General features: G+C 38.0%; 1 protein-coding gene across 1 annotated transcript in view; it reads left to right on the plus strand.

Moving 5' to 3' along the window:
- The window catches only part of LOC126470211 (neogenin), a 242,885-nt gene that overhangs the window by 154,272 nt on the left and 72,795 nt on the right, over window positions 1-15,818 (plus strand). Inside the window, exons 18-19 of the mRNA XM_050097890.1 lie at window positions 4,647-4,776; window positions 4,889-5,148. Coding sequence (XP_049953847.1) covers window positions 4,647-4,776; window positions 4,889-5,148 — 390 coding nt within the window. The remainder of the gene's footprint in view (window positions 1-4,646; window positions 4,777-4,888; window positions 5,149-15,818) is intronic.

Raw genomic sequence — 15,818 nt, forward strand, 5'->3', positions numbered from 1 at the left:
CTAAATGCTTTTGTCTCAGTTTTCTGGGGAATGCCACTTGTACCCTTTTGCTTCTGACCCCCTCCATTGAGAGTCATAAAAAACGTATTTCGAAGTAAGACATTTATTCATGTAAAGAGAACACGAGCTTGGTAACTCGATTCAGCCTATGTGACTAGGGTTTTTCAGTGTTTTCCCAATTCATTTCCGACCCTTGAGGAATGGATTCTACTAAGAGGCTACAGTGAACATTTCCCATTTCAATGCCCATTATCAATACATGTAAATTCAAGTAAATCATTACATTGTATGTTCATATGATTATTTTTTTCAGAATTTTCACTCAATAATTTTGCAGTTCCGTATTTAATTGTTCTGTGCTCCCTCCCTCCTCCTCCTCCTCCCACCCTCTCCCCCCTCCGTCCTCCAATAGAATGCTAAATAAACATGAAAAAGAAAAATGTATGTTTTGCTACTGTGATATGCTCAGCTGTAGATTCTGCACAACAGTGTACTGCATTTTTCCATCAGTTTTTCCGGGTGTTAGCATGTGAATTATTCATATTGTCCTTCTAGAACAGGCAATGGGTGCATGCTCCTTGACTGCTTTGTCTAGATACTGACTTCATATTTACACATTTATCTATTTATTTAAGACACTATGTTTATGTTAATCATTTAAACAAAAATCTTAGTTGCAGTTAATTCATTTTAAGTAGATTAGATTAGACCTGTTGTGAGGAAAAGCTCAAGGATATGGAATATGTCATAAAACAAGAATACATAATACCTATTCACTAAAAAACAGATGTTTTAATGATTTTACCACAAATCTTAAACAAAAAACAACAAAAATCTGTAACATATTTTCATTTAAGAGGTAATACCACACTTGTCACAAACATATAAATCTGTACACAATGGGGAACATAAAAGTATTTAATTATTTTGCTATGAAAGAAGGTATGTTTCTTTATTACACATTACAAATAATTTTATATTACAGAAATATTTGAACAATTTTCATCTCACGGACTTATTATCATGTAAATGTGATAAAAATTAGTCTCCAGTCATGTTGATGTGTTTGGTAACAATATCTTGTAGAAAGTACTCTGTTTGTATCTTTGGTATAAAAATTATTAAAATGGAAATACAGGAGGGAAACTGTTTTTATTTCCTAAATGATTTGCTTCTGCTATTTATTTTATGTTCACACAAAGAAGAGATCCTCTTTATATCTGTTTCTGGGAAGCATAATCAGGGCTGTATACCTTCTACACTGTCAAGTCTCATTATTACGATCAGTTAATTAACTTGAAGAGTTGCTGCAGTTTGCAGCACATACAACAGTTAAATTAGCTTTGAGTGAATCAGTCATATGCTGATAGATCTCATTAGGTATCTGGGCAGTGCTGTCTGCAGTGATTCCCAAACATGAGTGAATTGTGTGTGACAAGGGGTTACACAGAAAACAATATGGTCACAGTGATCTCACATTTCTTGTTTGTTAAAATCTGAGGAATTTTGGGGTAGTCTTGATTGTGTTCGTAGAGTCATTTTTAAGCACTTCTAGGCTTGTAGTCAGACATAGTGTGTTTCAAAGAGATCTCATATTCCATAAGGAATATTTAGTGAATTTGAAAACCAAAATGTAGGCTGAACTGCCCACAAGGCAAAATTTGAAAGTCTGCATTTTAGTTTTGAAGGTGAATATAGCCATGGCCTCACATCTAATCATGGATAAAATCAAATATTCAGGGAAAACATCTAATACATAAATATGCATGACAGATGGTGATTTGAATCTCATCCTCAGAAATCTGAGTTTAGTGGACTGCAATAAACGCTGTGGTAGTGTTGGTTATGGTGAAGAGAGGGCATCAGCACATAGCTTATTCCTTTTAAGTTTACCAAATAGGCCAAGTATAATATTACCATTGTTGACAGGAAACCAATACTTTGGGAAGTCAGATAACAATGCTGCTACTCTCTTTGTTATCTGTGAACCACTTGCTGGCCCAGCAGAGGCTTCTGAAAAATGACACCATCCCTAAAATTTTTGCTTCTGCCGTAGTGTGGTAGGAGTCTCACCCCCCTCTCCCCCTTTTTTCTCACCCCTGCTCCAACCCCCATCTGTCACCCCTGCCCCCCCATTTCTGTCTTATAGTGCCTCTGCTCAGTTGTGAAAGACTGTCATTATTAGTTAATATACAATTGCTGTGTCTGTCAGTAAATGTATACCACAACCTCTCATTTCCTTGCTGGCCAATTCCTCTTTTGTTTTTTTCCCCCCATTTATGGGAACCAGGATGTACAAAAGACCTAATGTACCTTGTGCAAGAGGTGTCAGTGTTTATTATTGTTCTATTAAATTTGACTAGTATTATTGTCGATTTAGCTCAAAAGAAATTTTCTTCTCTGTTTTACTTTGTAAATGCAGGGATTGGACAAAAATACGGAAACAGTGTGAGAATTGCATGCTTGAACATACATGCAGATGCTAGCCAAGCCTACAGGTTTCACTGTTGTATTTGATGACAAACTGCACCTGTGCAATGTCCCCAGTACGTTGAAGTGTCAATCATGGTCAGAACAGTGTTCTGGGTGTTGAAGATGATAGATACCAACAGCTGTAATTTTATTTAGCTACCTTGCCGACCGGAGTGGCCTTGCGGTTGTAGGCGCTACAGTCTGGAACTGCGAGACCGCTATGGTTGCAGGTTCGAATCCTGCCTCGGGCATGGATGTGTGTGATGTCCTTAGGTTAGTTAGGTTTAAGTAGTTCTAAGTTCTAGGGGACTGATGACCTCAGAAGTTGAGTCCCATAGTGCTCAGCGCCATTTAGCTACCAGTTTTGGTGCTGTATTGGCACAATCTTCAGGTTCCTACAGATGTGGCTAGGTAGGTCATCTAATCGTTTAATCGTTTGTGTTATTGTAGGGACCACAATATCCAACTGGTTATTGTGGACGTTTTCTCAGTGGACATGGACTCTTCACACCTCTAAAGACAAATGAGTTGTCATTAAATGTGTGAAAGGTCTATGCCTACTAAGAAGTAGTCTATGGAAACCAGCTGGAAATAGTGGTCCCTATAATAGCACAAATGATTAGATGATCTGTTTAACTATGCATATAGGGGGCTAAAGATGGTGCCAATGAGGCTGGTAACTAAATAAAATTATTAAATAAAATTGCGGCTGTTGGTATAGGTTTTCTTCAAGTCTTCAACCAACCACGGTCACATTCCATGTAAAGTAGATAAATCATGATGCAGACGAAAGTGAGTGTTCAGCAATCATGACAGAAGAGGATTGTGATGAAAAATAATAGGATGGCAGCTAGAAAAGTCACTGCAGAACTAACTGTTGCAATCATGGACCCTGTTAGCACCAAAACAAAACAAGGAGAGCTCCATAAGCAAGGACTTGCAGGGTGAACTGGAGTTCTGATAACACTCATCAATGATATAAACACCTGTAACAAGAAAATGTGGTGCCCAAGCTGTAAAACCTGGACTATAGAGCAATGGAAAAAAGTCATTTGATCGAATGAGTCTTGTTTCACATTGTTTCCAACTTCTGGCCGAGTTTATGTCCCAAGAATGAAAAATGTTGGGGGTTTGGTGATAAGTTGGGCAGCCATATGGTGGTATTCCATGATCCTCATGCATTCTCGGCAAGCTTGCATACTACCAAGAATTATGTGACAATTTTGGCTGATTATTTCCCTCCCAGGGTACAATGGTTATGTTGTGTTCCAAGGTGACAGGACCGCCTTTCGCACAGCTCGCATCATCCAGGATTGGTTTTGTGAGCATGAGGATGAATTATTGCATCTGCATAGTCACCAGATCTCAATATTAGCCTTTGTGGTCTACTTTGGAGAGAAGTGTGAGAGATCGCTATTCACCTCCATCATCATGTGTGGTGATTCATAATGGCTGCAGGATCAAAATGGTGTCTGTTCTTTGAGATATGTCTGAAAGAACAGACACAAAATATATAATGAAGGCAATGATGGCCAGTGATCCCTTCAGTGCAGATGCACACCAAGCTCGAACTCTTACAGGAATCGGCGAGATGTCGTTGGTAATGAGGTTAATGAGCATGAGCACTTCATTAGCAGTGTGTGGTATAAGTTGAGAATTTGGGTCTGTTGGGAGGTGTGCTAAGGTTGTCTGTGCAGTTTCGGTGGCCACAGTGTCCAGATGGCATAGTGGTGAGCCCATCTACCTTGTAACCAAGAGGCCGAAGTTTGAATCCCAGTCTTGCACAGATTTTCTACTTACCCCATTGATATAAATCAATGCCCACTGGCAGCTAATGTCCTTGATTCCTTTGTGTGTTAACTCATAGTACCTGCAGGATCAAAATGGTGTTTGTTCTTTTGAACAAGTGCCACGTATATAAGAAGAATGGTATCAGATTCTCTTGAAATCCATAAAGGGCATGCATTTATCCATTCTGAGACAATTGGAAGCTGTTTCGAATGTCAACAATTTTCCTGCACTGTATTAGGCATGGTAAGGTGTTGTGTTTATGGTGTTTCCATATTTTTGTTCACCCCCGTGTATGTGTGTGCATTTATCAGGTAGGAGACATCAGAACGTTACTGAAAAGCTTGGAATTGTTTGACAGTAAAACAAAAGGTCTGTTGTTGTAGATAACCCAGGAATCACCAACACAATGATGTACATTATTGTGGGCTGCAGTCTTCTTTTAGGACTGGCAGTAACTACAGCACTAGCTGTTATCTGTTGCAAACGCAGGAATACTGAGCGGAGCAAGAAAGGGTAAGAATGACGTTCATAATATGAAATATGTTGGTGTTTCTTTTGTATCTCTCATTTAATCTTTTCCATTTATAATTGAAAACAATAATTCATTGTAACATTTTCCTTTTAGGTACATAAAAGGAAATACCAAGAGTAAAGCAGGAAAAACAAATATAAAGCCCCCTGACCTATGGATCCACCATGATCAGATGGAACTCAAAGCCCTGGAGAAAACACAGTCATCACCAGCAACAAATGAGATGACTGCTGCTGTAGCAACTTTGCCCCAAAGTTCACGGGAGTATGAGCCAGAGCAGGAATCAAAGTTCCATCAGCCAAGTACTGCTACAAACTCTCTTGATAAGAGAGCATATGTTGCTCCATATATAGGTATTAATCTCCTATTGAAGTACAGTACTGTCTTGTGTTTCTTTTTTACTCACAATTGCAGTATGTATGAGATGAGAAATGTGGGTGATACGAGACTGTGAGTTCATTAAGATCAGATGACAGGACCAGTGGACGATTAGTGTCATACAGGAAATAGTCTTTGTGGTTACTAATGCAGTCTGATGAGGTTACTCGCAATGAAATCAATCCAAAAGAATGGTTGGCGCCATTGAACCAACTTTACTCAAATACAGTTAACATTTTAGCGAAGGTTTAGTGTAACAAAACACACCCTCCACCGCTGACATAATCCACAGCTGTGAACTGATGTGTATGTGCATGTCAGTAGTATGGAATCAGCACAGTAAGGTAGGTTAACATTGGTGGTTGTATAAAGGACCTATCATGTTCAGACATGCACATGATTACACCATGAATGAAGTTGCCCAATTTGTTGACATATCAGTGCAGACTGTCCAGTGTGTCTACAGGGACTGACGTACCACTTGCAGCTGAGTCACATGCTGTAAGAATAGTAACAGCAAAAAGATTCTAACCAACTAGGACTGGAGATGTGTGTCACACCTTGTCACTGATAATCGATTTCAAACTCAACAGGAATTGCTGCTGTCTGTGAATGCAGGTACATCTCAACCAGTTTCCGAGTGAACATTGCGGAGGGAACTGTGAGCAGTGGAGTGCAATTGAGTACCTTGTGAAGGCCATTTCTCACAGCGGCACATAAAGCAACAGGTCTTCAGTGGACCAAACAACACAAGCTCTATAATAGTTGACTGGAGTTGTGTAATGTGGTTTGACAAGTCACGATTTGGCCATTATTCAGATGATGCAAGGTATTGAATGGACTGACAGTCTAATGAGGTGTTAACTCAAAGTTTGAGTATAATTGTAGTTGGAAGTGATTTTTGTGAGGTTTTGGGGATGTTTCTCATAGCATGATTTCGGTCCAATCATCCAGGTTACCATGCACATGAACCTGGATTTCTTTCAACATTCCCAGTGATGTAAGTGTTGCCCTTCTTCTGTATCTCCATGGAGAGTATGCTGTGGAAACACCCATCTTCCATGATAACAGCCCCATTCACAGGACTTACCTCCACACATTCCCGGTATGATGAACACTCATGCACCCTATCACACCTCGATTGGCCTGCTATATCACCCAGTTTTAATCCCAATGAAACTGTCTGGTACTACTTGGAACAGTGGGTGAAACATAGCAATCAGCATTACCATAATTTGGTAGCTCTATGGGATCTAACCATCAATGAGTGGCTTCATCTGGACATGGCATAGCTGAGAGAACTTGTGGACACTCTTTCTTGCCAAATTTAGGCCGTTATCAAGGTTAGAAGTGGTATTACATTATATTTTGTCTAGTGTGCCCATATTGCAAAATCCTGTTAGTTTAATGGCATATAGTGATTCAGTTATATCGAGTTGAATTATAAGGCTTGCTACTTAAAATAAGAAAAATGATCGTGATGGGTTACTAAACACAACTCAATGGATGAAATAACTAAGTGATTCCTTATAAATGCATGCTGTATTTAGATGCAGGGTCATTCCAACACACAATAATTCAAGGATTTGTAACTCTCTATCTCAGATTTTCACAAAACTTTGCACATTTCCTTATACTTGTAACGTAGGAACTTCTGCAATTTTTTTTTTTTTTTTTTTTTTTGGTCTCACACTGCAACTTTATTTTTTATTGAATTTTAAATGTGGTGATATTCTGATAACTGGGCTCTGCAAGAATGTCAATGCAAAATGGTACTCATCCACATACACACCCATAACTCAGGTGTTTATGAAGCTTTTGATTTGGAATTTTTTCAGAAATTAAGTAAGGCATATAGTTAACAGATGTCCAGTTACTGAAGCAGTAAAGTTACAAAGAAAATTTTAAAAAAATATATCAGTGTATTTCAATTTTCGATTTAAAAAAAATTGCGATGGTGTGGAAAAATGCGTATATCTCATTTCTCCAACCTGATGGTAATCTGATTTTGGTCATAAATAATCCCCTAAATTCTAAGCTTTCCAATAAAATAAAAAATTTTAGTGGGTCTTCTGCTAATTGACACACACATTGAAATCAAAATTGCTGTGATGGAAAAGGGCAATTTCAAGTAAGTTCATCCAGTCACTGTCTCACTGCCTCAGATGCAAGGGTATCAGATTAACATATTTGAGTATAACTCATTGTAGGCACGCAAGCTAACTTTAAGTGTGAAAATTTATTTCCTTTGATTTTACTAATTAAGTAATTAATTTTTGAAAGGCTGTAATATATATGATTTATATGTTCAGCCAATCACTGCTCGTAGTGATAAAAAAAGTGTTCTTAGACAGCAGTAGCTTGTTTGAAACCTTTATAGGTATGAAAACAATGCAACAATTGCTGAAGTTCAATGTTGAGAATAACTGGCATGCAACAATTAGTCTATTTGGCCTCAGTTGCACTTTGTCTTTCTGTGAGACAGGTCATATCTGTTTGTGGTGTGGCCCTATCATTCCACTTGTATAAAATATGCTTTAAGTGAATTAGTGCTCAGTTAATTGCAATGGAAAATGTGAATTCATGCACTGTTGGAAAATTACTAAATTACCATGTCATTTGACAACCTATACCTTAGTAATAACTGTACAAAAAATAGAAGAGCTGAGTGAAGACTAATCAAATTTGATATTGCTGTAATCCAATATAAGATTTCCACAATATTAAGAAAGTGCTACTATATGTGGACATCACAGATACTATTACTTAAAAGTTTTTGAAAGTCATCAAAGAACTTGTTGTGATCCTTTCAAAAAACACAGGCAAATAGTTAAGAAATCTTTGAAGTCAGTTTGCTTGTCTGTGTCCAAAACATTAAATGCTAAAAGAGTCTATGTAAAACCAGGCCAAAAACTATGCACAACATGTTGTAAGATTTGTGAACAGAAAACTGACATCAGTGATAGAAATGAAAGTGATGCTGTCGACCTGGAGGTGACATTTCACAAATCAGTACTAAAAAGTCAAAGTACTGAGTACGCAAAGAAAACTTTACATGATTTGGGGTGCTCTCCATTAAAACTTCACTCCATTCCAAATCACACCAAGGCTTCATATGGCAAAAAGAAGCTAGAAAAAGTGAAGCATGTTTTGGAAAGAAAGTGTGCCAGATGTTAGATTACAATATTGAAGATTCTGACCATATAGAAGAAAAATTTGATAACGAAATTGTTAAGAAAGCCAAATATTTTGATGCCATGATATTGTTAATGAAAGAAAAAGTGTCTAGTGTAAGAGTACCTGAAAAAATTCAAATTTTAACTTTAGCTCCACCCTCTAGGTCAAAAGAAAACGTAATGTCAGAATTCAATGTTAGTGAGTACATGGTTCGACAAGCAAGGAAACTGTAAACAAAAATGGGTATTTTATCAATTCCTAAACCAAAAAAGAGGAAAGTTACAAACTGTCAGAATCATTAAAACAAAAATTACAGGGTGTATACGACCTGGGACAACCGGGAGATCCGAGAAGAACCCGGGAATTTTTTCATCCGGGAGAAAACAGGGAAAAACCCAGGATTTTTTTCATCTGGGAAAAAACCGGGAAAAACCTGGGAATTTTTTCATCTGGGAGAAAACCGGGAAAAACCCAGGAATTTTTTAGAATTTCAGGAATTTTTTAGAATTCCAGGAATTTTTCATTGTTTTTGTTTTCTGTTAAATTTTTGTAAATTGACTGGTAAGAACCGAACTCCAACAAAGGATATTACTGTATCCCACTACTGCAGACTAATACTCCAACAATAAAACATAAACGAGAGAAAAAAATGAAAGTAAACTGCAAAGGAAATGCGCCATATACGTCGATGACACACAGTGCTCATGCAAGCGTCTACCAACAGGAAAATGTATCGAAGGGTTTAGGAAGACTATGCAATGCTTCATAACAACAAATTGCCTCCATTGAGTGTGAAGTCACAACTGTTCACATTAGATTCGTTTTAGCAGTTACGAGTGGGCTCATGCGCATGGACAGGTGAGTCGCGTTTGAGTTGTAGATTCTCCCACTTCTGGCTACAGGAATGTGGCTGTTGGCTCTATAAGCAGTCGCAGCAAGTAGCTAGATGCTACCGGGAAAAGGGGGTGCCAAATTCATATTCTTGAGGAAGAAAAACTTGTTTCACAAAGTGCCTAGCATCCAGCGCACGTTGGTCTATCGATTATTCTTATGATTTTCAAATGCATCCCTGTTGTTTTTTGAACAGTTTTGAACACATTTTAATCTGATTTCTGAATGAATCATAAGTTGATTTTTGAATGTGTAAATAGCGTGTGTGATGTTTCTGTCAGGAGAATCCTCATCGCATCTAGAAATAAACTTTCTGCAGACAAAAGGGGACGGGTCTATACGAGCTGAGCAGAGTAAAGCCGAACGGATGAATGCCAATCTTTGTCTGATTATGTGGTTGATTGGGTTTGTGAATGATCAGCGTTGTTATAATTACTAGCGAAATCCATAGATTCAGACTACCAGAATGGAAATAAACAACTAACAGAAATAACAGGTGAGCAAGATTACATATTATCTTCTCAGTGTATCCAAGAAAATGAAATTTTGGCAGATAATTTTTGGCCAGGTCGCTACACTAGTAAGGACCAGTTGTACAGCCCCAGCTAGCAGTCACTTCAGCTCTATTCTGGAAGTGTTGAACGAACATTTAACAACGCCTAACTGGAGAATAATCACGGTATAACTAAACCTGTGATTATGGCAGGGTTAGTGAAGTTAAAGCAAATTTTGACAATGGCAGGAATAGCTACAGAATTGGTGATGACAGGATTGTTTGTTAGAACGAGGAAGGAGAAGAAATGTGGACATCATGTAAATTATGGAAGAATAAGACGGTTCCAAATGTATATAAAAGTTTCGTAATAATACTTTTCTATCTCATACTTGAGAAAATGGTGTGTAGGAATGAAATGTGAAACTATTTCTTAACATAAAGCTTTTTGCTTGTAGAAGGCCTAATAGGCATTTCATATTGGTGCTTCATGAATTATATTCTGTCGTGTTATAAAAATGACCATTTGTGCCAAAACAGTCTCGTTTATTTGATGTGTGCTAGAAAACTGCTGCAATATTAGAAAGGCCTATTTTGTTTTATCTAGCAGACAGTGACAAAATATACGTAATCAGATCGAGAAACCACACCTGTCTTGTATATTATTTGTATTAACAGCTTTTTCTGTATTAGATAACGACATTTTGATTTTTCATGTAGCAAAACATTTGACGAACTTTGATGAGGTAATAGATTCTTTTGCAGAAAGGAAAGCACACCATGTAAAACTGTAGCAAGATTAGAGAGAAAAAAGTGCCAGGAGCTAAGGACTGAAGAATTGTGTACTTTCTTGCTTGTCTCTTGTCTTTATTGGTTTTATGTATCCTATATTTAATTTTATGTCACACAAAACAGCAAGTTATTAGCTAGTAGGCAAAAAAGAGTACAAATTTTCTTAAGAGTTCTTGTTCTCCCAATTACAAATAATCCCATCCGCTATTAATATTGAGTTTTTTTTAAAAAAAGAGAGGGACAGGTTGTCAAACCGGGCGAGTGGGAGCAGGAGAGGCACCACAGGACTTTTCAATTTCCACTGTTCTGAATATAGTTTGATGGCATCCATTACAAAATATACATGTTTCAATTCCACAGAGCGAAATACAGTGGCATGCGATAGAAGAATGCTGTATGAAGAGGAGTGGCACTGCACTTTGGCACACTTACGACCAAATAACATGTCTTACATTTCCTCGAACACAAATGTTTCATGTTTCAGACTTTTCAGAAAGATGTGCAATACAAGATGAACATATTTTTGAAAATTCGATTTTTTTTAGTATTGACCCAGTTAGCAAATATCGTAGATCCGGGGATGATGCGCAGAGCAGTCTGAGCTATAGTCTCCACGTGACCCGTGTTTACATTTAGTGATTTTTCTGTTTCCCCTTCGTTTACTCTCATGTCAAATGGAATCAAAACAGATATCTGTGGCCGGGAGCTATCGTGGGAATTAAGACACAGTCTCACAATTACGGAAGGCTAAAATATGTTATTAGTTTCAGATTTTATTTTATTTCCACCTTTCTGACAGGCAAGCATTAATCACCTTGCAGAACAATGAAGTTATTTTTGTCTGTTATCTAAAGAAATTTGACTTTTATTAACCTTTTTTGCAGAGGCAATCAATGTATTTGAAATGAAATGTTAAATTCCGCAGTAATCGCTAGTTTCAACTGTTCGCTGCATTTCAAGTGCACATTTTCATCTTCTAGCACGTATGGCATTATGCCGTAATAAAGAACCAAACATGATATAATACGGTACTGGTGCTCCAAGAAAATTTACATTAAAAAAAAATACTGAAAATCTTAACAGGAGGCCGAGTTCTACTTCAGTGGGAATCTGGACATACAAATGTGCACTTTAAGCAAGCACTTTAAATGTGCACATTTTAGTATGGTTCAAATTCGATGTTTTATATGTATGTACATATGGGCTTACTATGTCATGATAGCTGCGCAAGTGCGGTGTAGCCTGTTATCTGCACTCTCTAGCAATTGCTGAAATGAAACTATTTCTAACAGGTTGTGGGAAAATATTGCGAATGGTGGTTTGAAAAGCAATACTTTCAAAGTAAATATCCTTTTACGTAAGTTGAACTATGTGCGAGAATGTACCGTGAATTTCTTAAATCGCAGAGCATTTGACTCATTTTAAAAATCAACTCTTTGATGATGAGCCATTTAGTAGAATTTCTAATCCTGAAGATCAGACAATGTCATTATTAAAAATTTTACTGGCACATTTGTGTGGTATATCTTAAAGTGTAACATGCCCAAAAAAAGATCAACATTATATGTGTTGTAGTTTATGTAGATTAACACATCTAAATGACAAGTAACAACTATTTAAGGGACAAAATAAACTTTTGCTTTATTCGCACAATACATATTAATACATTTGGCTATGCAAATATATTACATTGCCCATCAGTGAACACGGAACATGTATATTCCACAGAGTGTAATGCACTCTGCACATCATATCTTGTGCGCCGCTATGCACGCTGGAAAATGTTCGTTCACATATCCCCAACAATATGTGAAAGCTTAGCTTATTAACCTTAGAGACCAATATTATATGTGAAAGCTTTGCTTTTCTTGTAGCAACACTATGTATATTATTTTAAAGTATTAACTTTCCCTGTTTGTATGTTTGTGCTACTTAACAGTGATGTTGCTGTTGGCTGACTACATCACGTGTCCCATGCTCTGAATATTCGCTGTCATTGGCTGGCAAGATCACGTGACATGACTGGCTTACAAAAGCCCATTTCAATCTCGATTTCATTGATTTGGAAAGTAACATGTGGTGTTTGGTGGAATTCCAATGCATACTTTCGTAATGCAAAAATACACAGCGTACATGTTGCTGCACATCAAAGATTTTCCTTTAGTTTCATTTTCTAAAGTGATGGGAAATTCTACACCTGTGTATAAAACCATAGCCATTTAAAGGATTGATAAGTTTTGCAGTTTCAAGGGAAAATATACTGTCACTTAACACGGAAGGCGTGTGTTGTCACCCGGAAGAGAGTGTATTTTTAACCGGGAAATCCAGTCCGCCTATACACCCTGAATTAGCTTACAAAGATGATGATGAAATTGAGTTCAGCCAGTGGATAAACACAGATCATCGGACAGAATTGGTAAAGCAGTCTGCAACTGTTGTTGAATACATAGACTTGCTGGTTACAAAATTACTGGCAATTAAACCCGACTAAATTATATTTAAGTATCAGTCAAAACTATTGAAAAAATTGGAAGAAAATCTAACCCCAGAAAAAGCAATTCTGTTAGTGGACTTTGCTAAAAACTACAGTTTTGTAATTCAGAATGAAATTCAGAGTAACCACTGGACAAGAAGCAGCTGTACAATCCATCCTGTGTGTGATTATGCGGTAAATGAAAAAAGTAAATTGGTAATAATGAACCACTGCTTTATAAGTGATGATATGGAGCATGATGTAGGATTTGTATATGCTGTCCAGAAAGAAATGGGTAAGTGGCTGGCAGAGCCTGAAGAAAGTGCATTATTTCACTGATGTTTGTGCTGCTCAATATAAGAATAGAAAAAGCTTTAAAAATTTGTGTGAGCACAAAACCGATTTTTCTATTGAGGCTGGGCATTCCTTTTTTGGTACTAGCCATGATAAATCTGTGTGCAATGGTTTGGGAGGAACTATAAAACATATATTGAGAAAAGCTAGTCCTCAACTAGCAGATGATGCACAAATAAGAACACAATCTGGTGTTTACGATTTCTGTAAAGCTAATACTGACAGATGTTTTTTACACTTCCAAGAGAAAGTCAATGTAGATTTCCTACACAAGAACCTCAAGAATAGATTTTCGACAAGCTGCGCAATACCTGGTACCAGGAATTTTCACCATTAAAAACCACTTTCTGGTGATTCTTTAGAGATTAGAAGAGTATCTTCTTCTGAAAAGCCTTCTTTGATTTTTTCATTCAGTGAAAGTGCCCCACAATGTACACATACTTGTCCTCAACAAAATTCTGTTGTAGCAGCTGTGTATGATGACAGGTGGTACTTTACCTTCATCAGAAATGTCTGTGGTGAAAAAGGAGACATTGAACTACTTTTTCTCCACCCGCCTGGACCAGCAGTGTCATTCTTTTGGCCTGAGAAGGAAGACTCTTGTCTTGTGCCCTTGGAAAAGATTTTATGTGCTGGTGGTGTACCTAAATCAACATAATTAGGAAGAATGTATTACTTTAATGAAAAAGATACGAAGTTAAAATGTAATTTGTCACAGTGGATTAAATACAGAGATGCTCTTAAGAAGTTTCTTTGATAGTTTCAGGGATCTTCACTGCTGAACATGTACATTTTAAGTTAACATTAGTGTGACTAGAATAATTGTCATTTAAAGGTACTAATTTGACACCATAAATAAAGTTAACCTGTGTAATGAAAATGTTTCAATTAAGTTTATACCTCTTGGCTCTGTACCATGAGGCTGCCTTACTATAGGGTGTCAGTTTACATAATCTGATTTGAATGATTTTCTGAACAATGATGTGATATATGTTAAATGAACATCCAATATCTAGTAAAACTCAGGGTGCTTCTTCTTCTTTTTCTTCTTCTTCTTTTTCTTTTTTAAAAGTGTCAGAGTTTCGATAAAAATAAATCTTGTATCAGCTGTCAGAGAGTGTTTTGGATGTTTAAATATCATTGTCTGGACCACAACAGCTTAAGTTGATTTTCTACATTCCCATAAGTCAAGAAGAGTTATTAATTTTTTCTCAATAAAGATACATCCCGCCTGTGACATATGGGAAAATATGACAGTGATGTGTTGAAAATAAGATACTTCATATTATTATTATTATTATTATTATTATTATTATTATTATTGTTATTGCCTGAAGTAATGCAATCCAAATGACAAACTTCAGTTGCAGCATTTACATTTGTAAAACATTTCCATTTTTCCACCTCAAACTACATGAAGTATGTGGAGAAATTCTGCATTGACTATTGCCATGCAGAAACTAACAACTAGAAGTAGTTTCATGAAATTCTGGAGCAGTGAGTGTCAGGTATGGACGATCCTAATTAGAGTTATTTTTCCATCACAGCACAAAGTATTGTGATTTCAGATTTATTTGTGTGTCCATTCGTAGAAAACCTGTTAATAATATGTACTGTCTTGGGAATTATTTAAGCCCAATTATAAGTTCCCACCAGGTTGGAGAAATGTGGTATAAGCATTTTTCGATGTGTGTATACTTTTTCTGGAAATTGTAAATTGGCACTGTAGTAACATGGTTCACATTTTTCCACTTCACATAGCGTAGACCGGGAACTATCTCCTAGGCATGCCCGATGTGAACTGTCGGCACGGCCCGTGCTGCCTGAGTTTTTGTTGTTGTTCCTTTGTTGTTGTTGTTCCGCCGGCAGAGGTCGTGACCGAATTCTTGCGTGCCCTCTGGTGGACGGGACTCTACTTGCGGCAACTACCGTCCATGACGCGCTGTGCCCATGTGCGCCTCCCGCAATCTTTCTGGTGGCTACTGCACTCCTTCTCCTTCGGGGGGTGAAGCCACTGTGATCCACTGCGTCGGAAGGTGGTGTGTTGTGCAGGAGCGATGACCTCCACATCCATTGAAAGGCTGGAGTCGAGGGGTTCTGCCAACCCTAATGCAGGAACCTTCGAATACAGCTGGAAGTGACCCACATGCAGAGTTCCCGTCGTACCACCACCGGAGCCCGGCACAGAACGGGAGACAAGCCGTTGAACACCTGATCCTGGTCCACCTCGGGAGGGGCAAGACCCAGTGGCGGGGACGATGGGGAAGGGACGACCACAGATGAACCGCCTCCTGAGAAACTGGGCCTGCCAGGGGGGCCGGCTCTCACTGGGGCATCTCGAACGATGGTGATGGCGGTGCTAGAGCTACTGGAGGCTGCCAAGGCTGTGAACCATCGCAGTGCGGCGGAATCACAGGGGGGAGGGGCGGTAGCTTCTCCTGAGAAACCAACATGGGTGCCGGCAA

This window comes from Schistocerca serialis, chromosome 3, assembly GCF_023864345.2.
Source record: "Schistocerca serialis cubense isolate TAMUIC-IGC-003099 chromosome 3, iqSchSeri2.2, whole genome shotgun sequence".
Taxonomy (NCBI): Eukaryota; Metazoa; Arthropoda; class Insecta; order Orthoptera; family Acrididae; genus Schistocerca; species Schistocerca serialis.